This window comes from Synchiropus splendidus, chromosome 14, assembly GCF_027744825.2.
Source record: "Synchiropus splendidus isolate RoL2022-P1 chromosome 14, RoL_Sspl_1.0, whole genome shotgun sequence".
Classification (NCBI taxonomy): domain Eukaryota; kingdom Metazoa; phylum Chordata; class Actinopteri; order Syngnathiformes; family Callionymidae; genus Synchiropus; species Synchiropus splendidus.
In genome coordinates, this window is record NC_071347.1 from 22338913 (window position 1) to 22362465 (window position 23553).

General features: G+C 47.7%; 1 protein-coding gene across 7 annotated transcripts in view; it reads right to left on the reverse strand.

The window, feature by feature from the left end:
- Positions 1–331: 331 nt before the first annotated feature.
- Positions 332–23553, reverse strand: part of akap13 (A-kinase anchoring protein 13) — a 54977-nt gene continuing 31755 nt past the window's right edge. For 2 of the 7 annotated variants that reach the window (XM_053884875.1, XM_053884876.1), the window contains exons 3-39: positions 23000–23067; positions 17506–17575; positions 16782–16879; positions 14379–14511; positions 13553–13727; positions 12817–12876; positions 12485–12544; positions 12227–12389; positions 11953–12061; positions 10653–10689; positions 10483–10594; positions 10257–10410; positions 9900–9967; positions 9773–9821; positions 9160–9334; positions 8895–9001; positions 8690–8836; positions 8519–8628; positions 8306–8449; positions 7802–7927; positions 7615–7732; positions 7291–7411; positions 6808–6938; positions 6668–6744; positions 6430–6496; positions 6251–6365; positions 6106–6188; positions 5853–6038; positions 5620–5775; positions 5424–5494; positions 5060–5104; positions 4879–4929; positions 4610–4801; positions 3419–3670; positions 3230–3352; positions 2956–3160; positions 341–2483 (exon numbers count right to left, since the gene is read on the reverse strand). In XM_053884875.1, the coding sequence (XP_053740850.1) occupies positions 2425–2483; positions 2956–3160; positions 3230–3352; positions 3419–3670; positions 4610–4801; positions 4879–4929; positions 5060–5104; positions 5424–5494; positions 5620–5775; positions 5853–6038; positions 6106–6188; positions 6251–6365; positions 6430–6496; positions 6668–6744; positions 6808–6938; positions 7291–7411; positions 7615–7732; positions 7802–7927; positions 8306–8449; positions 8519–8628; positions 8690–8836; positions 8895–9001; positions 9160–9334; positions 9773–9821; positions 9900–9967; positions 10257–10410; positions 10483–10594; positions 10653–10689; positions 11953–12061; positions 12227–12389; positions 12485–12544; positions 12817–12876; positions 13553–13727; positions 14379–14511; positions 16782–16879; positions 17506–17575; positions 23000–23067 (4217 nt within the window). In that variant the 3' untranslated portion in view covers positions 341–2424. Of the gene's footprint in view, positions 2484–2955; positions 3161–3229; positions 3353–3418; positions 3671–4609; positions 4802–4878; positions 4930–5059; positions 5105–5423; positions 5495–5619; positions 5776–5852; positions 6039–6105; positions 6189–6250; positions 6366–6429; positions 6497–6667; positions 6745–6807; positions 6939–7290; positions 7412–7614; positions 7733–7801; positions 7928–8305; positions 8450–8518; positions 8629–8689; positions 8837–8894; positions 9002–9159; positions 9335–9772; positions 9822–9899; positions 9968–10256; positions 10411–10482; positions 10595–10652; positions 10690–11952; positions 12062–12226; positions 12390–12484; positions 12545–12816; positions 12877–13552; positions 13728–14378; positions 14512–16781; positions 16880–17505; positions 17576–22999; positions 23068–23553 lie in introns of all 7 variants that reach the window. The other 5 variants (XM_053884872.1, XM_053884870.1, XM_053884874.1 and 2 more) reach the window with 5 other exon arrangements.

The window sequence follows — 23553 nt, forward strand, 5'->3', positions numbered from 1 at the left end:
GGAGAAATCGACGTTAAAAACGTGTTGAAGAGTCGATAAACGACCCGAAAACGACCTCCTAAATCCACTTTTTCAGCCTTTGACAATGATTCAACTGTAAACGATGTAAACGAAATGTATTTTTGAAATTATATATCTATATCTATCTATCTATCTATCTATATATAAATATATATATATGCACGACACTGAATAAAATCTCGAACTCAAACGACGTCATTGGAAACACAAAAGGTCATCGCAGTTCGGGCATCAACAGACACTCGGCATCAAAAACGGCGCATAAAACATTCACTGAATTCAATGAAACATAAACAAAAGGTCAGAGTGCTTCCTCTGTTGCAGTGCATTATGGGGCTCCGGATGGCGATTTGCTGGAGGGACTGAGGTGAAGAAGAGGGTGCAGCCAGGGCGGAGACGACTCAAGTTTGTTGCCACACGTGTCTTTTATTTTGGTCTTGGATTAAAGACTTCTCTGTACATTCCCCGACAGATAAATAAAACTATCATTCTTTTTTTTTTTTTTAAAAGTTCAAATTTGTACACGACACATATTCACAACATTTTTGTTCTTGTCTTTACAAACGTTGTACCTTCAGATTTTAGTACAAAAACACTTCATTGTGCAAAACTGGATTAGATCTGCGAGCGAGGCGTAAACCAGGAAGTCAAAGTTTTTGGTCAGAACTTTGAGATTAGTGATTGTAAACGCGCACAGACGTGAGGGTCGCGGGGAAACGCCGGTTCTCAGGTTTGAGCCCAGCAGCTCATCTGGGGGCGCCGAGCCTCGCCGCGCGACTGGGGCAGCGCTTCAGTCCGTCTCTCTGTCACCCCCGGTGGGCGTGTCTGGTCTGCTCTGTGGGTGCCACCTCTGCATGTCCCTGAGTGTTTGTGTGTCTAACCTTGGATCTGCTTCCATGTGAGTGAGTTTGTGTTGCATCCTGCTGCATGTGTGTGCGTTTGTGTGAGCTCTCATCCCTCCTGTGCCTCACGTCCCTCCTGTGCTGCTGTGTGCTGCTAACATGTGTTAACACGTGTGCGACCGTGTGTCGTCCCCTCGCCTGGCATGTGTTTCTACACAATACAAAATGAGCGCGTGTGAGTGTGTAGTTGGAACGTGTGTGTGTGTGTCTTCATATGCTCCAACCGAGAGCATATTTAGTCGACCACTTTGGTATCAACGTAATTCCCTTCAGTTCATGAGTGAGTTTCTCTGATCAAAGTGTCGGGGATTAGAAGCGGCGGGGATTAGCCGCAGCTCGAGTGTTGGGAGCGAGGATCCGAGTGTGTGTGTGTGTGTGTGTGTGTGTGTGTGTGAGAGACAGAGGAGCAGCAGAGAAACGGACGCTGAAGCGACTGGAGCCGGAGGCCGACGGACTTCAGACTCCAGCCGAGCAAAAACATGGCCGACGACCTTCTCAATCAGAGTTCATAGAGAAGAGTCATGACAAGTCAATGTTCTGCAAAAGGCTTGAAAAACAGACTCACCATTTTAACTCCAAGATTTATTCTGAAAATATATTTTTTAAAATAATTTTGTGGAAAATTTTCTGCTCTAAAACTGAACTTTTTTTTTGCCCTGAAATTTAAAGAAATATTTCTTCATTTTAGCTTCAAAGTTGTATAAAATATTGATTTTAATTTTAAATTCTTTAAATGAAGTCAAATGTATTTTGGAAATGATATCTAAAAAAACCCAAGAAAAGTCTCAATTCGAATTGTGTAAGATGTAATTGTAACATGTAATACTCCAAACTGCTCCTATTTGCTTACTTTTCAGACGATCTGCTCGAATTTAACCGTAAATCGACTCCAAAACAAATGTTAAACATTTAAATAAAAGTAGTTCCTAAAATGTCTGACTTTCAGGGCAAATAGAACATGATTCAAAATGATTCTGTGAATTTCTAAAAATCTTGTTTTGTTCCCAACTTAACTAAATGTGACGCGTTCCTCTTTCAAACTTGGGATTTGACATGAATTTCGACTTGATTCTGCAACTTTATCCATTTGCTTCTCTTCAAGTTTTGACCTGGTTCGATCGACGGGTGGAAATTTGTGGCTTGTAACGTCCCTCAAATCAATATAAAAAAATTCACTTTACTTCCGAAAGGATTCCCCGGTGGCTCCGCCCACCACGAGAGGCGGATTGGTGCAGCTGGAGGATCCGGGACTGACTGGGTTTCTACTCGATTCTTCAGCTCTTCCTGGTCGCAGCTGATGCGACTGCTTCAAACGTGTGATCAAAAACAACAACCTCCCACGTGAGTCTAAAGTGCTTTAAAAAACAAAACCCTCTGCAGTCGTGATTGTCGAGAACACTTCGGATGAAAGGTCCAACGGTGGCCGCGGTCGCACCGCAAACAATTAAAGCCACGCCTCCTGGGCCCTCCTGGTGGCGCTAGAGCACCTTGTCCCGCGACTTCAGCAGAAGAAGATGTCGCTGTCGTTCTGAGGTTCTGACGACGAAGGAACGGCGCCCTCTGTGGACACAACAGAGAGTTAGGAGAGGAAGGAGGCAGGGAAGGTGATAGGAGGGTAGGAAGGAAGGAAGTAGAGGTAGGAGATAGGAGATAGCAGAGTTGGGAGGAAGCAAACAGAAGTAGGAGATAGGAGGGTAAGAAGGACAGAAGCAGAGGTAGGAGATAGGAGAGTTGGGAGAGATCAGAGGTAGGAGACAGGAGGGTAGGAAGGAAGCAGAAGTAGGTGATAGGAGGGTAGGAAGGAAGCAGAAGTAGGTGATAGGAGGGTAGGAAGGAAGCAGAAGTAGGAGACAGGAGGGTAGGAAGGAAACAAGCAGAGGAAGCTCATGTGAGACGACGAAGGAGGCAGAGGAAATAGGAGACTAGGTGGGAAGGAAAGCATGACCACAATGAGAAGAGGAATGATGTAGAAGAAAGCCCTAGTAGAGTAGGAAGGTCAATGGAAGGCCATAGGAGGTCGAGAGCCTCTCACCTCTCGGTCCAGGTTCTTCTCCCTTCTTCTTTTTCTTCTCCTTCTTGTCTTTGGGTTTGGTCAGTTTCAGCAGTCTAGACGGCTGCTGCGCCTCCTTCTCTGAGGTCTTGGAGGAGTTGGAGAAGGGGTTGAAGTTCTTGCCCATCCTCTTGGACCCTAGTCGGAGGAAGGGTTCTTTGCTGGGTGCGGAGGAGGACAGCTCCACCTGCAGGTAAGAACGGGAACCGCGGCTGTTAATAAAGTTCCCACCAACAGCAGACGTTTTTTCTCTCACCTCTTTGGAAAGTTCTGCAGCTTCTCTGGAGTCCAGCTCCAGCGAGCCGGAGCTCTGGAAGCGGAGCGACTCCTCTGAGGTGGTCGAGGGAGTCCGCTGGTACCGCTGATGCTGCTCACCCTGCTGGACAGGAGACGAGTCAGAACCAGACGGACCAGACTGGAGCGTGAAGGCGAGCGGCTCACTGACCTCGTGCCTCCTCAGCACCTCCCTGTCCTTCTCCAGCCTCCTCTGTGCCTCCCGCAGCCTCTCCAGCTCCCTCTGATACTCCTCCTTCTTCACCTGCAGACTCTCCTTCTCCCACGTCAGCTCCTCACTCCTCTTTCTCGTCTCCTCTTCCTCTTCGTGCAGTCGCTCCTCCCGCTCCGCGAGACTCTTCTCCCTCTGCTCCCACTCCTTCTCTCTGCGACGCTTCTCCTCCTGGTGAGCCGCCTGCTGCTTCTGGAGCACAACACATGATGAAAGGTGAGCGGCCACGAAGAGTAGAGAAGAACACAGGGTGAAGAAATGAGGAAGGTGGAACTGTGAGGAAGCACGGTGAAGGAGAGCTGCCAAGAGAAGAGGAAGGAAAGGGCAGGTGAAGTGAAGAGCTTCATGTGGTCCACCTTGTTTTTAGCTTCCACTGCTAACATGCTAGCATAGTTTAAGTTAAGTTAAAATGACGACGCAGCCAATCACAGCTGACACTGGGGTGAATGAGCGCGCAGGAAGAAGGGCAGGAAGATGAGCGGGAGATGGGGGGTGAAGGAAGAGAGGAAGCTGGAGCGGTGGAACATCCCTTCTTCGAGGCAACAGATGGGCAGATTTTTTTTTTTCTGCCAGGAAACGTTTGCAGATATGATCAACTGTCTGTCTTTCAAGGATGTATGGTGGGCAGGAACAGGGGGAAGGGAGGGAGGGGGAGGAGTGCGGGTCGCTCTGGAGGAACTTCAGTAGACGCCCATTGATGTCTTAGGAGAAGGAAACAAGGAAAGATGGAAGCAATGAAGGAAGGGAGGGAGAGAAGGAAGGGATGCAGAGACAGAGCAAAGGATGGGAGTGAGGGACCATATGAAAGAAGGGCATGTGTTCAGGCGAGTACCATCATCACCCCTCTCGTCACCACTTCATCCAGAGCACGGTGACCTTTGTGGGTCAGGGAAACCCCAACCAACACGGAGGAGCAGCCAGCTAGTTTTTCCTGCTCTTTAAAGGGATTTCATTTCAAGCAAACCAGACATGTTGAGGGCCACATGTAACCACCTGGCGACAGGATTTGGCTCCTGGGGCTCGAGTTTGACGCTTCTTCAGTGTGAGGAGACGGAGATGAGGAAAGGAGAGCAGGTGAGAAGGAAGCGAGAGGCAAGGCAAAGGGTGCAGGTGAGGGAGGGCGAGTCGGACCTGCAGGCTGGCCGCCTCCTGCCTCTGCCGCTCCAGACTGCGGTGCTTCTCCTGCTCGATGAGGGACGAGGGTCTGGATGAGGACGACGACAGCGAGGACGACGACGAGTGTCTGGAGGAAGTGGCGGCCAGACGCTCGTTCAGAGCCTGACGCTGCTCCTCCACGAAGGAGTCCTGCTGGACCACCACAGCCTGTGGAGAGAGAAGGTGGGGAGGTGAGGAGCAGAGAGGGGTCTGGACCGTGGTCCGGTGACCGGAGGGTCTCCTACCTGCAGGGAGATCAGGAGGCTGTGCAGTCGTCTCACGCTCATCTGGACCTGCTGGACCGTCAAACACAGGTCAGAACATCACTGATGGAGGTCCAACGCTCCAGTTAGGACACCAGCAGCGGGCACTATAGCCACAGGCTGGAACGCTTGTAGTTCATCTCGGTACATTTCAGTTGCCTACCTCGTTGTTTCTCTTCAGCAGCATCTGGAGGCTGGCAGTGGCTCCCTGTCACACACACACACACGCACAGAAGACAAGTTCACTTCCTGTCACATGGCAAGAAAATTGAACCACAAAACAAGTCAGAGATGTTGAATCAGGAGCGACACACCGGATCAGAATTCATTCCACTTTACCTTCCCTTTTTCTAATGTCTACAGAGCAAAGCTAAAAAAAACGTGGGCAGTGATGAATGTTTGACTGACACTCAGCTCAGCCAATCAAACAGCTTCAAATTCCAGCTGAACTCGGTGACACAGATCAATGAATTATTGATTAGTGATGAAAATGAACACAAAGATCCACACGGCGAGACGACACACACCTTCTTCAGCACCGAGTCGGACTCGGTCCTGCGGAGGTCCAGAGCTTCCTCTCCCTCCTCCTTCTCTCCGTCTGCAACAAACAAGTCAGATGGTTTTCACACTGAGAGCTGGCTCTCTCAAAACTGACACAGCAGCGCCCTCTAGTGTTGCAGTCCTGAAACATGCGTGTCACAACGATGTGTGTGTGAGTCTCACTCTTGTTGCTGTTCATCTGGTGGCTGTCGAACCCTCCGAAGGTCTCGGCCCTCCTGGGCAGACAGACCGGACCCACGCCGCCCCCTGTCAGTCCCACCGGAACACTGCAGCCGTGTCCTCCCAGACCAGCATTGATGAGGGTGTGCAAGGTCTCCACTGACACACACACACGCACACACAGGTCATGTGTCTGACACACACGTGTGAGGTGAACCGGAGGACCTCCTGCTGACCTTCACTCAGCGCGTCCTTGATGATCGGCTCTCCTTTGGTGACATCTTCTGCTGTGGCTCGGAACAGCATCCGGTCTCTCAGCGGCTGGTCCTCGGCTGCAGGACCGCCGTCGCTCAGATCCTTGAAGATGTGGACCTTCTCCTCCAGGAGCGAGATGATCTGCTCGTCCTTGACCCGCAGAAGCTCTGGAACACACAAAATGACCCATGAAAACGTGAGCATCTGAGGAGCCGGAGGTGAGAAGGACTGTACCTCGGATCTCCTTGGCTCGGTTTTCCTGCTGCCGCCTGTCCTCCTCCGTCTCACTGGGGACGCCCTCGTCCTCGTCCTTCTCCCTGTGGGACAGAACCTGTCAGACCTCCTCGCTCATGGTCACCCACCCACTCTGGAGACTCACATGCAGTGCATGGCGTCCTGGATGATGGCTCTCCACGTGTTGCGCTCCTCCTTGCTGCTGGCCAAGACCTCCACCATCTCAGGCTTTTCAGGCGCCGTCGTGATCAGAAACAGACCTGCGTGAGAGAAGCACGATGAAGCGCTGGGTCCCAGTCGTCCGGGGTCAGAGTCGGGCATTACCTCGCTCCTCGTTGGCGACCTCTCTGACGATCAGGTTCTGGAGAGAGATGACGGTGGACCGCTGATCCTGCAGACCAGAGCAGACATGAGAACCGGCATCTGAGCTCAAACATCTCCATCAGGTCCTGGTATTTGACCACCGGACACGAGCCCCCAATTCAAGATGGCGGCAGGGTTGCACCTCACCCTGCTGCTAATGTTATTTCTGCTCCAAACGGCAGCTGTTCTGAAGACTCACCAAAGCTGCGAACACAAACTTCTGGTCCTTCTCCTGCAGGAACACCAGAACATCTGACAGCAGCATCGCGTGCACATCTGCGGCACAAACCCGGTCAGCTCCAGTCAACACAACAAGTCACAAACAGAACGCCTACGAACCTTTCAGTCGTCCAGCCGAGTTCTTGAGCTGCAGCGCTCCGTCGTGCAGCAGCTTCCGACCTCGGATCAGATCCTGTTTGGCGAACATCTGACCACTCTTCATCCTCATGATGGACTTGCTGTCCGTGCGGCTGAAACACACACAGCAAAGTTCCGGATCATTAACAGAGTGTTGTCTTTCTTTTCAGACATGATTTTGAGGCAAAAGAAAATCTGTAGTTTAGAAGTAACATGATGGTTTAAAGTAAATCAAGCTTTTATTTGAATGTACTGTATTTAATCAGCCTTCTTCATCAAAAAGGTACAAAAATATAGACCTTTTCTTTAAATTTTCTTAAAAAATATTTGTGAAGAAAAAAGCGATGTTTTTTCTATTTCAATATGTTTTTCAAATAAAAAAAAGATTTTCTCTAATGAATGGAAAAAACATGAGCTTGACGTTGAAATCCTCATGGGATGACAGGTGGTCATGTGACCTCTCACCTGTGGACGTCCCTCAGCCGCCGCTTCTTCTCGTGCTCATTGACTTTACTGTCCACCGCCGTGATCAGCTCCTTCACGCAGCGCAGAGCTTCAGACACCCAGCTGAAGTCCTCGTCAGAGTCTGTGGACGACCACAAAACATCACGGAGTCACACACTCTCACCACCGCGCGTTAACCATCCAGCTACTCGGGGTGAGAGGGTGGCCACCCTGGACAGGTCTCCAGCTCAACACAGACGACCACTCACTCACTCACACAACTGAGGTCACCACTCCTCCTCCGTGTGTTTGGCAAGGCGCCCTGAAGAGCGTGCGGAGACAAACCTTTGGTGTGCTGCAGGATTCTCTGGATCAGAACCGGGTACTTGGTGATCCTCTGCGTGACCAGCAGGATGCACTCTGGAATACTCAGCCTCCTCACGATGCTGCTGCTCATGATTTTCTGCGGAACCACAGCATCTGTTACAGCAGCTGACTCGACCCTTGACCTCCCGAGCGTCGCACCACTGACCTTGATGAAGGCCTGGAAGCGCTTGTCTTTGGCGTGCAGCTCCTTGTAGACGTTGACCGCCTCGTTGTGTCGACTGCAGAACTTCCCGTACACTTTCTTCATGCGGTCGGCGCTGCAGCCCGAAAACTGGGCAAGAGAACAGGAAGTGAATGAATTTTTCCTCTAATTTTTGTTTCATTTATATTTTATTTTATTGCTTGTATTTTGTTTTATTTTTGGTTCCTAGTTTCATTTATTTTTTTGTCAGCCTTAATTCTTTTCATTTTTTAAATCTTTTTGAAAAAAAAAAAAGACTTACATTTTTTATGACTTTCCAAAATGTGATAAAATATATTTACACAAAATAATGATGCCAACAATAATAATGCTGTATTTATCTCATTTAACACACGAGAATCTGAAAATAAACAAAAAATGCATAAAAATATTTCATATAAGAAAAATTCTCTATTTTTTTATTATGCTTGATCTTGTCTGACTGACAGTCTCTCTAGCGCCCCCCACCTGGCCAACCAGGACGTCCCCGATGCAGCAGATGAGGTAGTTGTTTCCATTGTGGGCGTCGCTGCACGCCGCCCTCTTCTGCTCCAGCAGCAGCGTGAGGAAGCGCGTGTGAGTGTCCAGCAGGTCGTCCAGCACCGGGAAGATCTGCCCGAGCAAAGTCTCCAGGTCAGTTCAGACGGTCAGGGAAAGAGGCCACTAGAGGTCACCCGGTACCTTTTCCAGAGTGACTGAGTCCAGCTGCAGCTCCTTCTGGATCCCCTTGTAGTAGACCTCCATCATGATCTTCAGCGTGCGCACGTGGTGGAACTCCGTCTGGTAGAACTCTGAGGAGGGACGTGGAGGATCAGAACCGACTCAAGTACCGAGCGAGCTGCGAGGACTCACCGTAGATCACGTCCTGCCGCTTGATCTCGTCCTTCTTCAGGGTCTTCAGGAACTTCTTGTCCACCGTGGCGCTCCATGAGTCCGCCTCCAGGTCTTTGGAGTCCAAGTCAAACTCGCCCATCAGCTGGTTGTCCATCATCTCGGTTCCTGCAGGGACCAGGCTTAGTCCTCTGTGTGTGCATGTGCGTGTTGCGACCTCGGCTACCTTCATCCGTGAGAGACTCGGTGGAGGCGTTGACTTTGCTGCCCTGATGCAGCGAGTCAGTTGACTGCGACAGAAACTTCAGACCTTTGAGAGGAACCTCGTCCAACCTGAGCCGTAACAAAGTGGTGAGGAAACCAGTTGAATTATTCTTGAGAAACAACTCATTCTGTCCAACAGTGTTATAAAAAGGTCGCGCCCATGTTATTGTGTATCGAAGTTCTGTGCTTTAACTTTCATGATAAGAAGCTCCTGAGGAGCCACATACCCTGCGATGTTGCTGGTGGAGATGCTCTTCGACAGGTTGGTGTGTGTGTTGAAGATACCGGGAGGCTTCCGAGGGAAGACTGGGAGGATCTGGTCCTCGGGCGACGCAATGGTGGACCACCGATCCCGAGACGACGAAGACGATGTTGACGAAATAGACGAGGCGGACGACGTTGCTAGGGAAAAATGCAGTTTCTTATTTCATTAATAAAGTATTAGCAATGAATATTAATAGTGGGAGTAATAGGTAACTAATAAAATGTAATGTAAATGAAAAGAAATGTGACAACTATGGTCCAATAATTCAGGAAATAAAGCAAAATTAGGTGATAAAAGGGAATGAAAGTAATATTTCAGGAAAAGTGGGAGAAGATAATAAGCCCGAATTAGAGAACAAAATATAAAATATAAACATTTAAAATGAAATCTGACTATATTTTATACAAAAACTCCAAGGTAAAAGAATATGAAAAAATATTTGTATAAAAAAATAATTTCACGTATAAAAATAAAAATAAAGGAATAGATGAGAGAAAAAAAATCAAGAAAAGGGAAATAATGTCCGGAGTAATATCTGGATACAAACTCTCAAGGGACCAAGTCAGAGTTCTTACATTTGCTCCTCATGTTGGCGGCTGATCCAGCAGCAGCGTCTGTCACCGTCTGCAGAAACGCACAACACTCTCACAACTTCACTCCAACCTGAACGTGATGATGAATATTATTAAATTGCTGACTCACTTTAGTTTTGCTGACGCAGCAGACAGTGAGATTCTCTCTGCAGCCCTTGTGCACGAGGACGCCGCAGCCTGAAACACGCGTGAAGTAGTCAGCCACAGACGTCACGTGACCTTCCTTCAGAAACGACTCGCCAACACCAGGAGATTTACTGGTGTCGGTAATTACACATGTGGAATTACACACTCGCCACCAACCCAGCACGCAGACACACACTCACACTCTGATGCAACAGAGTGCAACAAGGATCTGCAGCCAGACTTGAGCCTCAAACTCATGGAAGAATCAGTGAGTCACAGGAAAGCGGGTTAACCCTTTGATCACCAGTCTTGAGATGAACATGTGGTGGGGCGGACTCACTGTTGCAGGCGAAGGTCTCCTTGTGGTGCAGAGGTTTGTTACAGTGTTGACACGAGGCCTGAGGAGCCGGGCTGACCGGCAGGAACTGATGACCGTTGGTCTTCTTCTTCTCCTCCTTGCTCTCTCGTTCCCCGTCTCTGCGTCGCTCCTTCTCCTGTTTGAGTTTGTGACAGCGCTCAGGCATGAAGCCTTGTATCTGTGACCGCGGCGTCTCCTCGGACCTCACCTTCCCCTTCTTGGTCATCTTGTTGCGCAGGTAGCTGAACGTCCGGCTGATGCGGGGACCGCCCTTCACCTCGGCGTCGCTCCTCAGCGGACCTGGGTCCTCCTCCGAGATGCTGCAGGAGTCACAGGTTAGACTTGATGACATCACAGCCTGACTCACCTGGAGCTCACCTGTATTCCAGTGATCCGCTGGAGAAGGAGCTGCCTCCTGGTGGAGATAGAGGAGAAGAAGGTGAACATCTGCCCAGGCTTCTTGAGACCAAACATGAGTTAAGGACAGAGACTTTTGTCTTTTAGTTCTAGGTTAAATACTCAGGCAAGAGCTGGGAGTTTGGGATGGTTCAAACCATTATTGATGTCAGGTCTCATCCACAACAGAGCTGGTTACCGTCAGAACCAGTAAAACTCAGCGGACCTCAGGGGAACTAGTGAGGAGGAATTAGTCAGCAACAGTGAAACCTTGAGCTTTTGAAGCAGCAGGCTGGAGTAGCAACATCTCAGCAGCAGAACCAGTTCAGGTTATTATGTACAGTTCAACCAGTTAACCACAACAGTAGAGGCACAGCAACTGATAAGCCAGTGATGCATTTGAACCAGTAGGACCAGCAGCTACAGTATTTCACAGGTCCGCAGTAGAAATATAAACTAACCTCCTAAAATCAAGCAGAAGAAGAAACAAAGACTTTATGTATTACAATAAAAACTGCCGCGGCAACAGAAAATGGAGAGGAACCAGTAAACCACAGCAGAACCAGCTAACTTGACTACCACAACAAACTAGTACATGAGTGACCCGGTAGAAAGACACACTGGTCAACTCAGCTGGGAGAGCAACATGCAGTCAGACCCAAGTGGCAAAGACACACGACACTTAGAGAGGAAAAATAGGTAGCAGAGGAACCAGAGAACAACCGATGACCTCACAACAACCAGAGGTGGAACTGGAAGAGTAAAACCAGCAGAAAACGATGGCATCAGTAGAAGCATGTATTTGATGAGCATCAGTAAAGGACAGAAGAACTACACGGTCGAGCTATTAACCATGGTGGAAATGGTGGAGGGCAGAAGGACGCTTCTGTAGACAGCAGTTTCAGCACCCGAACTAAAGCAGCAGTATCAGTCACCAGCAAAAACGCATTTTCAGGCGACTCGTTCTGTGGGGGTGTGGAGGCTGGAGGGAAAGAGTTACGAGGAACGAAGCGTTTCCGGGTCGACATTTTAGTGGGTGTCCCGGAGTTTCTGAGGGAAACACTGACAGGGTCCATACTTACTCCCTCCCTCCCCCTCCTCATCGCTCCACTCCACCCGGCCCACAGAGAGCACGGCTCTCTGCCGGGGCAGGAGCGGGGAGATGCTGAGAGAGAAGCTGATTCGCCGCTTTAGGAACCCCGAAATCACTGACGGGAAACAAAGACATGACCTCTGGCCTGAGTGCACCACTTTCACCCACCAGCCCAACAGGAGCGCTCACCGTCGGCATCGCGGTGACTGATGGCAACCATGGAGACGGACTTGGTCAGCGGCTGCGCGTGGAAGGAGGCGGGGCAACTGGTCGTCATGGACACGACAGGGTGAGAAGACTGAAGAGAAAAATACAGTCAATTAAAACCTGCAACGACTGAGTACTGATCCATTCTCAAGACTAGCTACACTCCTTCTTCCTTGTAAAATGTCTTTACTTAACTGGCAACATCAACAGAACGAGGTGTCATGGAGTGAAATTAGCAGCAAGCTAAGCTACATACTTGACAGGCGACACCACATCGGTCCTGATCCTCCTCCGTCAGCGACAGCAGAGACCCTCCCTCGTGCCGGTCCAGACGTGGGCCGCCACCCCTGTCCTCCTGGTCGGCTATGCAGGACGTCGCCTCTGCTCTCCTCTCCACCTCCAGACCCTCCAGACTGTAGCTGCAGCAGAGACAGACAAGAGGATCATCAAACCCCCTCTGTCCGGTCTGGGAAAGATGAAGCTCACACGGTGTGACCATGTCCTCCGAGTTTACCTTCTGTTGTCTATTTGCTCTTGCCCAGGGTGAGACATGTTGGACGGACACCAACTCATGCTGGAGACATGAAAGGATGAAGAAACGAGGGATGGATGACATGTAAGAGGTGATGAGGAGATGATGTTTTAAAAAGACAATGCTAATGGTGTTAGCAGAAAGGTCAGGGCCCTGAGCAGGAGAACTTTGGGGGTCCTGAATCAAACTGAGCGATTGAGTCTCTTGTACTATTGTGCTGTCTAGAACGACCATGTGACAGAACTCAGACTTGTGCGGTGTGTAAAGGAAAACTAGCTTTGACGATGAAGAGTGAAGACAGAAGAGGCCCGTACCTGCGCCTGTGTAGTGGGGCCTTCACTCTCTTGGCGTCTCCTGACAGGCCTCTCAGAGAGCTGAAATAGACACTCACCATTAGCAAAGTAAGAACCAAGAAAACCAAAACATATTGAAGAATATTTGGATATGTTGAGGTGTGTCTCAAAGCTACTTGGGGGAACAGGCGGGGAAGGAAACCCAGGAAACATAATGACGGTGAAGAGAACTACAATTATGAGATAAAACACACAAAATAATGAAGTAAAAAATTGAAATGAAGGATTGAGACTCATGGGATTAGGTAAAAACAAGGTAAAAACAAGACGGAAGTCGCCGTTTCCTTGAAGGGAGTTGCTCATTCTCTGTTGGACCACAACATTGAACTGAGAATCTCACTTGTTTTAATATAATCTAATAAATGGCTCTCTCAAAATATGGCAACATATTGCTGGACTTACAGTATCGCAATACATGGTAAGATACCTGCCGATACACAGCGGTAGATAATTACGAGATGGGAAGTTAGAGGAAGAATGGTGAAGTATGAGGAAAACTTGTCAAACAATACATCATTTATAATATTTTTTTATAATTTTGTTAACCCAAGACTACATTGAAGTAATTTAACCAACTGCTGATATCAGAAATGTTGGATGGTTTAGATTCCACAGTACTTTGTCACCACCCCAAAACTGGGTACATAACCTCCCTGCTGGACACGTGAACCTGTGCTGAAGAAGAGAAGCTGCTTGCCTGCGCGGCATCAGGTCCATATCTGTGGCGCTGGTGTTCTTGCTGGGCTCCCAGCTGTGTCGGCGGAACGGCGACAGCGAACGGATGGACGCCCGGAGGATGGCTGAAGAGACGGGGTCGTCCGAAAGTTTGTCTTTCTTCTCCTCCTCTTCTCCAACCTCAGCCTCCACTTCTCCTACAAGACACACGTTGCACTTCCATCAATCATTTTCCTCTGCTTATTCCTGCAGTGGGTGACACAGCCAGTCCCAGCTCCTTAGGGCGGGAGGCAGAATCAGGTCTCCAAACAGAGACAGACACACACCGACTCATGCAGTGCTCCATTGACAATTGAACTTGTTTGAGGTTCATCAGACCAATCCTCGTTCCTCTGGATTCTTAAACTGAGAACACATGTTTGATTTTCACTCAAAAACTGTAAAAGAGGACGATTAAACTGTCAAAATTAGCTTAGCAGCTTTCATTAAAAACAAGTCTTTAGTGACTTTTATTGGTTCCTCTCAAGGTCTCTAGTTGTTTATTAGCTTTCATTTCAAGCATCTTACTGTTAAGAAGAATAAAGTGGTTTTTCCTGAAGCAAAAATAAAGGCATGATCTTGGCAGCAAATGAGTGAAATTACTACTATAAAAGTTATATATTTCCTCATAACTGCAGTTCATTAACTGCCACAGTGAAAGCAGAGGGTTCATTATTTAAAAAAATAATCACCATACAGACGTTTAGGAAGCAACAATTAACCTCCGCATGTTTCTTGTACCATGGGAGGAAACCGGAGTGCCCGTAGGACACCACCACAACACAACAAACAGTGGAGAAACCGCTCACCTGCTTCTTCCTGCTCCGACTTCCAAGAATCTCTCTCAGTGGAGCTCTGCACCGAAGACTCGTCTGTGGAAGGCCAGGACACTCGGACCCCTCGAGTCTCATCTCCAGGGCAGCACGGGTCTGGATCTTTGGGCTGGGGAGAGAAAGAACCGGAGACCGTTTTCCAAATAAGTCCGATTAATCCTGTCAGGCTCATCCAGTGTGTGATCAGTTTCAGTGTCTGTGTTGTGTTGTGTCCAGGATGGAGGAGAAGAGTGAAGAGTCCTATCACCGCACACAGAGGCCTCACTGGTCGTCTTCCTCTTCTTCATCTCCATTATTCTTGGTCCAACATCCTGATCATCTCTCCTCCCTAACTCCTCCACTGTTTCTGATCTGGCCCTTTCTTGTCACTGCCAATATCTTCATCTCTGACTCTACTGATTCTGACACCTTCTCAGCGCTGCTGTTATTTTAAAACAAGTGAAAGTGATCAAGAGGTTCACTTCCACCGAGCCAGAGGCCTCACTGTGCAGAGGTCCATTATCGGGGATCCCCTTTAAAATGTAACCTTCTTGTTTATGAGGTTTCCATTCCAGTTGGTGAAAAACCTTTGAGGAGGAAAAGTGACTCAGATCGCACTCAGGAAACGTTCCCCTGGTACCACATCTCAGACCTTTATGAGCGCTTTAAGAGCCAATAAAACACTTCAAGTGCAGCAGCAGCTCCACATGCTCACCGCCTCGACTTCTAGATGACTGCACATTAAAGGAAAACCAATGTCTTCATCACTGCCGCCAACATTTGGCGGTGGCACACCAATCGGCGGGAACAGATTTTGGTGCGTGTGCAGCGTCATGAGGGAAAGTTCTCCTCCCGGCCTGTTGCATAACTCTCCTCACCACCGAAGCTTTTCCATCCAGGTTATTTTTAGGGCGGAGGTATCGCTGCTGCTGCTGCCAAATCAAGTGGAAGAAATGCTGCGGCGCTGTTGTTTTCGGGCCATGACGTGAGAGCGGGGAGTAACGACGGCCAGATGCAGCGCTGACGTCGCACACACCCGGCAGCAGGGTCGGTTTGGATGATGAGGGCAGCGCCATGTCGGCCAGACACAAAACTGGGCGCAGGTTCCAAACTGCGGGGCTCACGGGAACGTCAACACAAACTGCTATGCAACGACATCTGAGAGGAGGACCGGCAACCCGATCAAACGTGAGACACAGGTCGAAAAACAACAACTGGTTACAAACCACCTGAGCTTTAAACACAACAACAAATCACACATTACAACAATAAAACAACAACACAAAATTAGCCCATCACCAAAACTATTGCCAAAAGTCCTTGGCACCAAACAAACCAGCAAACTGCTCAGAACACAATCACCTAACAAGACTTCACTTCATTAAACTCACAAGTCACTCACTAAACACAACACTAACATAGAGAAATGTCAGTTATTGACAGAACAGTCAGTCCTGCCGAGCTTTTGCTGACTTTTTCATTGATTTTGCTAATTTAAGAAAAAAATTGTGGTGAAAGATGCGATCATTTATGGTCCTGGCACAACATGAACTGTGTAAATGAGCGTGTAAAAAACTAGTTTCAGTTTTTAACCTTGTTTTGTTCCAGAGCTCCTCACGAGGGCGGAGCCTGACGGAGGTTTGGATGGGCGGAGTCAGAGAGGTAAAGGTGTGTGTGAGCTGCTCATTCAAACAGTAGTGCTGACCTGTTCCACAGGGTCGGGATGTAGAGGGTCAGAAACAGGCTGGAGAGAGATGGATCTGGAGGTCGGCCATGTTTGTTTACGTCCGCCCCATATAGTGTTCGGGTGACGCTGCACTGGTCAGTTCCGCTTTTTACTTCCGTATATTCAACATTTCTATCATGGGAATTTGGACATTTAGGAATGGATTCACGATCCTTCACGTTCGAATCACAACCCTTGGAGGCAATATTTGTGAGCCAATGTGAGCGTTTGGCGTCACACATGACTCATCTCAACAAGGAAGGAGGGAATGTGACGCTGCACATGCCACGTAGAGGTTGGGGAACTGCATTGATAATTGCGTTCTTGGAGGGACTGACCACATCATCAACTTAAAACACACAAAAAAAAACCTATAACGCCAAACATACCAGCCAATACTAACCTGCTGTCAATGATGAAAGTCAATATTTGGGTTGAAACACTAGATCAACAACAACAAACCCGGACCACAAGAAAGATTCTTTGACACATCACCAGACTCCCCAATGATGTGCTCAACACACCACCAAATGAAAAAACAAAACAAAAAACAACAACATTTCAAACATGTTTAAAGTACTTCACTTGTCACACCCCGCTGAATTACTAAAAACAGCAGCGAATCATTAAACCTGATGGTGGACGTGGAAGACTGATGTGAGGCGCTCCTCTACCTTCTTGAAGACGTTGTCGTCCGGGTCGCTGCTCTCCTTCAGGCCCTCCATGATGACTTCAGGGCACTGTCCACACACATCTCTGGTGGGTTTGACGTCTGTCCAGAGGAACACGCAGGTGTGAATCCGTGTAGCCGTTACACGCACTGAGGAAACGTCGCAGAACAAACATCTGCCTGGCCGTCGGTTGGTGTGATAAGACAAGTTAACAATGATCCGCTTGAGGTTTGTCAGTCAAGAGTTTGGTTCGTTATAGGTGTGGGCATGGACTATCCAGGCGAATCAGAAAGGGAAGACTATTCTCAGGATCAACACAGGTGGCCCAGGTCAGGCTTGGCGCAAATCTACACCATTTTAAAACAGTTCTAGCGTCATCGATGCTCTTTTCCATCCGTAGGTAACAGACCCAGAAAACAGGGCTTGTGAGTGGAGACGCACAGCCAGAGGGGAGATCCAAAGTTAAGCTATGACTCTAAAGAATCAGATCATGGTTCCAAGCCTGTTCTCACTGAACCCAAATTGAATTTGACGACAGTTGACAGAGAGACAGACGTCTCCACTACTCAGCGTAATGACAGGGCCGATCAGGAGGCAGCATTTCCGGGCCTCGCCATCTGTGATGCTCTATTTGTGAGCGCCTCGTGAGAAAAGACTCTAGAAAGCAAACGTCCCTGACAACCAAACTTGCTATGAGGAGCGGCCAGCAGACACTTTTTTTTCTTACCTGGACAAGGGAGGGAGGTTGGTTCCGGACAGGTTGGTACCGGGTAGAAGACATCCCTCTCCCTCTGAATCTGGAAACAGAACTGATGTGAGCTGCAGGGGCAGTTTCACAAATCTAAAGTTTCTAATTAGAGCCACATGTTTGTCCACAGCAGACTTTCCACACGCTAACATCATGTTATCCTACACATGTGTTTCCCACACACTGCAGTGTTAAACCAACACAAGCTCACAGGTCACAAGCAAGTCTTTGTTCTAGCGTGTAAACACACACACACAGCCTGCTCAGCGTCCAAAAATGTCTGAGGGAAACCTTTTAACACACTCGTGGCAGGCGCACACACACCAACACAGGTCAGAGCACTTCCAACAACCGCTAACAGGTTTTGAATTCGCTCTCGCTGTGACATAACTCTGTGAGAGAGTGGAAGCCCTTTCGTCCTCAGACCTCCTTCACCAGCTCAATAACAACTCCAGTGCCGGTCGAAGTCACACAACTTTGGCTGACTTTGTGTTGGCGGCACACTAGCAGGTTTGGATTGGTTCATTTTCAGGTTTGGTTTGTGCCAGGTGGCTCACATAGAGAAGACTCCAGGCGACTGTGAACCTCTACTGTTTTCTACAGTATAGTTCATGATAGAATATAAACCTACAAAAACAATATTTTAAAAAATGCATTGTAATGAAAAAAATATACTTAATGTAAATAAACAAAATATTTAATATAAAATACACAGAGAAAACGCTAAAAGAAAAAAAATCGATGGCAAAGCTATTTAATAACAATGGACCGGGAACAAAGTCCTACGAGTTCTGTCGGACATCATATCTGTCCTCAAGGGGAGGAGTTCAAATATGCTAAATATCTTGTTTATGAGTGAGGGGAGGACGGGGACTTTGGATTATGGTGAAGAAAGAGCTGAGCCAGAAGACGGAGCTCTGTCTTGCTTTGTAGCTCTCTCTGTCTGGAATCTCAAGTCATCCTGGAGAGACTCAGTGTAGAGCCCTCCAAGAGAAGACAGTTGAGGATGTGTCCTGGAGCAGTGAGGCGTTTGAACTCAAGCAGTAGCTGCATGAGAAATGAAAGATCAAGATAAGAGTGTATTGTGCTGGTGCCGTGGGCGGAGCCATCGGTGACCTCACAGTCTGATGTTTGAAATCTGTGAAGCCTTTTGTCCGACGATACACTCAAGTGAATGGATCTGTTGTTCTGGTCCGAGCTCATTATCGACATCCTGCAGAAAACAGATCTGGATTCTGAGGCAGGCGGGGGACATTTACCCCTCTGCACATGATGTACGTTACAGATCGCATCGGTCACCAGCGAAATGATGAAGATAACTGAGCTCTTCAGTCCTCACTTGAATTAGCTTCAGTCAGATTGTCTTGACTATCAATCCCAAATGTTTCCTTTTCAGATACACTTTAACATAATTCTTCAGCAACTGCAGGACGCGGCTGCTTCCACCAACACAAGTCCAAATGTTCCCTGAAGGCACCTGCAAGTGGAGACCAAGTAGCATCACGAATGAAGTCCAGAGGAGGCTCAGATGAACAAGGCAGAACCAGTCCAGAGAGCTGATAACAGTCCGGAGGAGACCTCTGAATGAGCACAGAGACTAACCCACCAGGCAGGAGTGCAGACCAGGGAAGCCAGATAAAGCTGCTCGACCACAAAGGTCACAGTCAGGGGAGGACTTGTGAGAGAAACCAACATAAATAAATCCATGTCCAGGATAAGAAGTAAACAACTGACCAGAGTCTGTCGGCCACTGAGCAGGACCGGACCTTAAACTGGAGCGATTATTTACGCTCTGTCTTGCACCTGCTAGTTAGCATGATGCCAACTAAACTGATGTAAACAAAATGACCATAGCTCTGACACAAAGACAAGAAGCAGAGTTAGAAGTGGCACAGGGGAAGATTCATCGGGAGTTTCATCGGAAGGACAAGACTGGAAACCAGTTTATGAAAGGGGCAGCTCATGGAGAAGTTAGGGAGGTGGATGGTTTGGGCGTGTGGAGAGAGAGAGAGGAGAGACAGCAAGGATGATGGAGGATAGGAAGACGACCACTGAGGTTCATGGACGCAGTAAGGCAGGGCGTGAAGGAGACAGGTGTTGCTGTGGCAACCCCTCACTGGTGAGAGAGCCGTTATTCCTGATCTTAAACTAGTCAACAGCTAACGTGCACAAGCTAACACACCATTACATGTGACTGAATAAAGCGGTGTTATTATCCTAGCATCAGGCTAGCTCATTAACTAGCTAGCTTGTGTCTATCGTCCAGTCTTTCAAAATCACTGTCGGGGATTGTTGGTCATAAGTCCATATCAATAGCTGGAGACTAGACTGACTCCTGTCCCCACAGAGTATTGATATAATTAAGAACAAAGTACAGCGATTGTATTTGAGATAGCTAAATTAGGACTGGCAAAAGTGCATCCTTCCTCTTTCATCCATTCATTCATTTTAACATTGATATTGCAAATAGTTTTATGAAGAATAACCAGAAATACAAGTCAATAAAAGTGTAAGAAATGGATATCTCTATATGATGATTTTTCTTCTTCTTGAGTCAAAGTAAAGATGGACAGAAGCCTCACAGGTGTTCCAGTGTATCCCGGGTCTGCCCCGGGGCTTCCTCCCAGCCTCACAACACCTCACAGAAGACATGCATTGAAGATTCTAGAGCCACCTCCACCGGAGAGGCACTGGTTCTACTTTGAGTCTCTCCTGTATGACCGATAGTGTCCTCATGAATACACTGGTGCATCAATGCCTCTCCCCTCACTTCAGAACCAGACCCAAGACACTGGGTCAACCAGGAAGCCTGAAGATCCTGCTCTAAATTAGGCAGCTTCATCCTCATCCTCAGGCCTCTTTACATTCAGCTAACCAGTGGTTATAAACAGTGAACACCAGCAACTGTTCTGAGAGCGGTAAAGTTAATCAAAACAAACGCTCGCAGGGAAACCTGAAACCCGATCCAAACGGGATTGATTTGGGCTAAAACAACACCATGAATGTTAAGTGAAACACCGTCATCTGTCGTTTGCAGTGTTTAGATGTCCCATCACATTCTGCCGTTTGTCTGTCGGACAGATTCAAAATCGAGCCACAGATATTGACGCCATCTTGAACTCTTCCCTTTACACCACAGACGCTTCTCAATTCGAGACACTTGAGTTCGCAGCCAGTCTGGAGAACAGATGCGGCGTGTATTTTCATGGCTCCGCCACGTACCTTGATCAACACCACGTCCACGGCTCGCTCCCCTTTGGCACAAAAGCTGTACCTCCGCTTGTGTCGCTCGTACATGCTGCCGGTCACTCCATAAGCAGTCCAAGGCGCTAAACCACACAGACTTGAGCAACAGCCCAAACAAACTGCCACGAGTCTCCTTCGAAAGCACAAGTTCCCCCCGTCAACTGACGCTCGACATCATGTCCTGCCAGAGCGAGAACTGTTCAGCAGCCCAAACAACATCCATTTATCTCCAAGATCTGATGCAGTATTGTGGTTCCTTCTGTGTGCAGTTTGGAAAATGATCCCCACTGCCCACATCTGTTGAGAAGTCTGGCCCCTCCCTCCTCCTCCTCCTCGCCTCTCCACTCCCTCTTTTTCCTTCGGGCCCTCCATTTCTTCACTCCAGTCAGCACATCTGTCCTTCACTCCGACTCCCTCTCATCCGCTCGGGCTCACGTGCTCTGCAACAATGGACCTCTGTCCGTTAAGTGGCGGCGCAGAAAAGTTGGAGCAGAGACGGAAAAAAGGGGGACGACTGTGCAGCATCAGCGAGCGGGGAAGGGTGGGGTCACTCCTCATGTTTTCCACTGGTCTGGGAGTCACAGGGCTTCATTTAGAAGCTGCTACACAGTGAGACTTGATCAGAGCAAGATGGCTCCGGAACTTTCTGCTCACTGGATCGGCCACTTAACACAAACCAGTCAAACCATACTTGGAAGATTCACTCAGCTCACTGTAATTGGTCATTTAAAGTAGGCAGAAATGTAAGGACTTCAATTTTTCAATTATAACTGGGTAGAAATACACAAGAAAAATGTGGGGGAAAGCCAAAAATAAAAATATATTAAATAAAACAAGCAAAAACTGTCATTTAATTGGATCTTAAATATAAATATATCTGTTAAAAAAACATGAAAAACACATATTTAATTGACAAAAATAGCAATCCTTTTCTTATATTTACAATCATAAAAAGTATGTGAAGCATTTTTGTTTTTTCTAAAAAATGTCTAAAATGTCTAAAAAAAATGGTGATAGGCAGTTGATCTGTAGCCAAGTACTGTAGTTGAGATAAACTCCCAACCCTAGTCCACGATGATCATCAGCAGAAGGGGAGGGGAAAGTCTGGGCCTCTTGCTCCAATTGGTGCCCCCGTGATCTGACTTTCAGCACATATATAATGCTTTTTATCAAGACTGAGATGATGCTAAAAATCAAGCGGAATAAAAAAATAAATAAATTAAACTAAAAATACCAAAAACCAAAGTTTGAGATTGGATTAGGATGTGTCACAAACTAAAATCTTAATTAACAGTAGAATAATAAATCATTCACTAAAAATGCTAATTAAGCAGAAGAAAACATCAATAGTCAGTATTAGAATAAAACTGAAGAGATTGTTCTAGCTCAAAACTTCAAAAGAAAAAAAATCAAAGCACACAAACATGTCAAAGACAAACTTGGTTAGCATTTAGGATTGAAGCTGTTGACATAGTGAGACTGGTATTTGTGTGTGTGTTGAGGTTGCTGACTGGTAAAGTTTCTCCTCAGAACCACCAAGAAACTTTTCCTTAACCAACAGCATCAGCCAACAAACAGAGACTATCTTCCATCTGCAATCAATCTGCAGCGCACAAACACGGGTAACCATGGCGGCGACTGTCCACCGACCAGCTGTGACACATGTACACACACACATCTTCCACATGGTCGGTGAAGGAGGGACATCTGGAGAGCGTTAAGACTGCAGCTGCCACACGGGGGCAGCAGAGGACAGAGAGAGACTGAAGCGCAAGCACGCTGAGATTTTCAGGTGACCTGCTGGCGCACGAGTTCCAGTCCCCGCGTCACTGGGACCACGCACGAGGACACGTTTGACCTCAGAGGTCGGGGTTGATGCAAACACACCTGACTGAGGATGCTGGGAAAACTGTTATCGGACCGCGTCCTCTGACTGGAGGAAGACTCACAGAAGTCCGGGATGGAACTCGACTGGCACCTCTGAGGTCCAGACTGGCACTTAAATCAACTCAAGCTCTCATGAGATTCAGATGAGCTCATACAAGCTTCACCCTGAACCAACAACTGTTTTGCACAAACCACAACACACTCGCAAGTGCAGCGGTGCAGCCTCAAGAGAAATTCAGCAGAAGTCTGTCACACGTCACCAAGCCAGGAGGGCATTTCCTTCACCCTCTGTGGGTGACTTCTCTGACGGCTCCTTCATTTCACCAACAGTTTAACTCACCATCAGAGAGTCAGTGTTGCCCGGCTGTCCCCGGCCCAGGAGGAGGTCCTTGAGAGACAACGGTGGGTCTGATCAGAGAAGAGATAAAACAGAATTAGTCACCAGAGTCTCTTGTTAGCATCTGAACGTCACGGTGATTCAAATTTCTCCCGGTAGAAATGAAACCTTTGTTTTTCCGACAACATTTGAGAACATCAGCAAATGGGAACATTCATTTAGGGAACAGATAAAATCAGGGAAATGTCACACAAGACTAATGACATGTACGAAGGAGGACATCAACCCACATTAATTCAGTGATAATATATGTGGGAACTATACATCAAAACGAGGGAACAAAAACGGACAGGCTGTAGTTTACTTCTTTATGGCAGATGAAACTAAAGGTACACTGAAATGAGGGAACACTTCACAGAGGGAAGTTGACCATGTATTGACACAAGAGAACTAGAGTTTGACAGGGAACAAAAATTTTGTTTTGACGCGAGGGAACTATTTTATGAAAGTGTGTAGTGAGAGGAAGGGACTATAAAAGTATTAATTTTCACATCTTG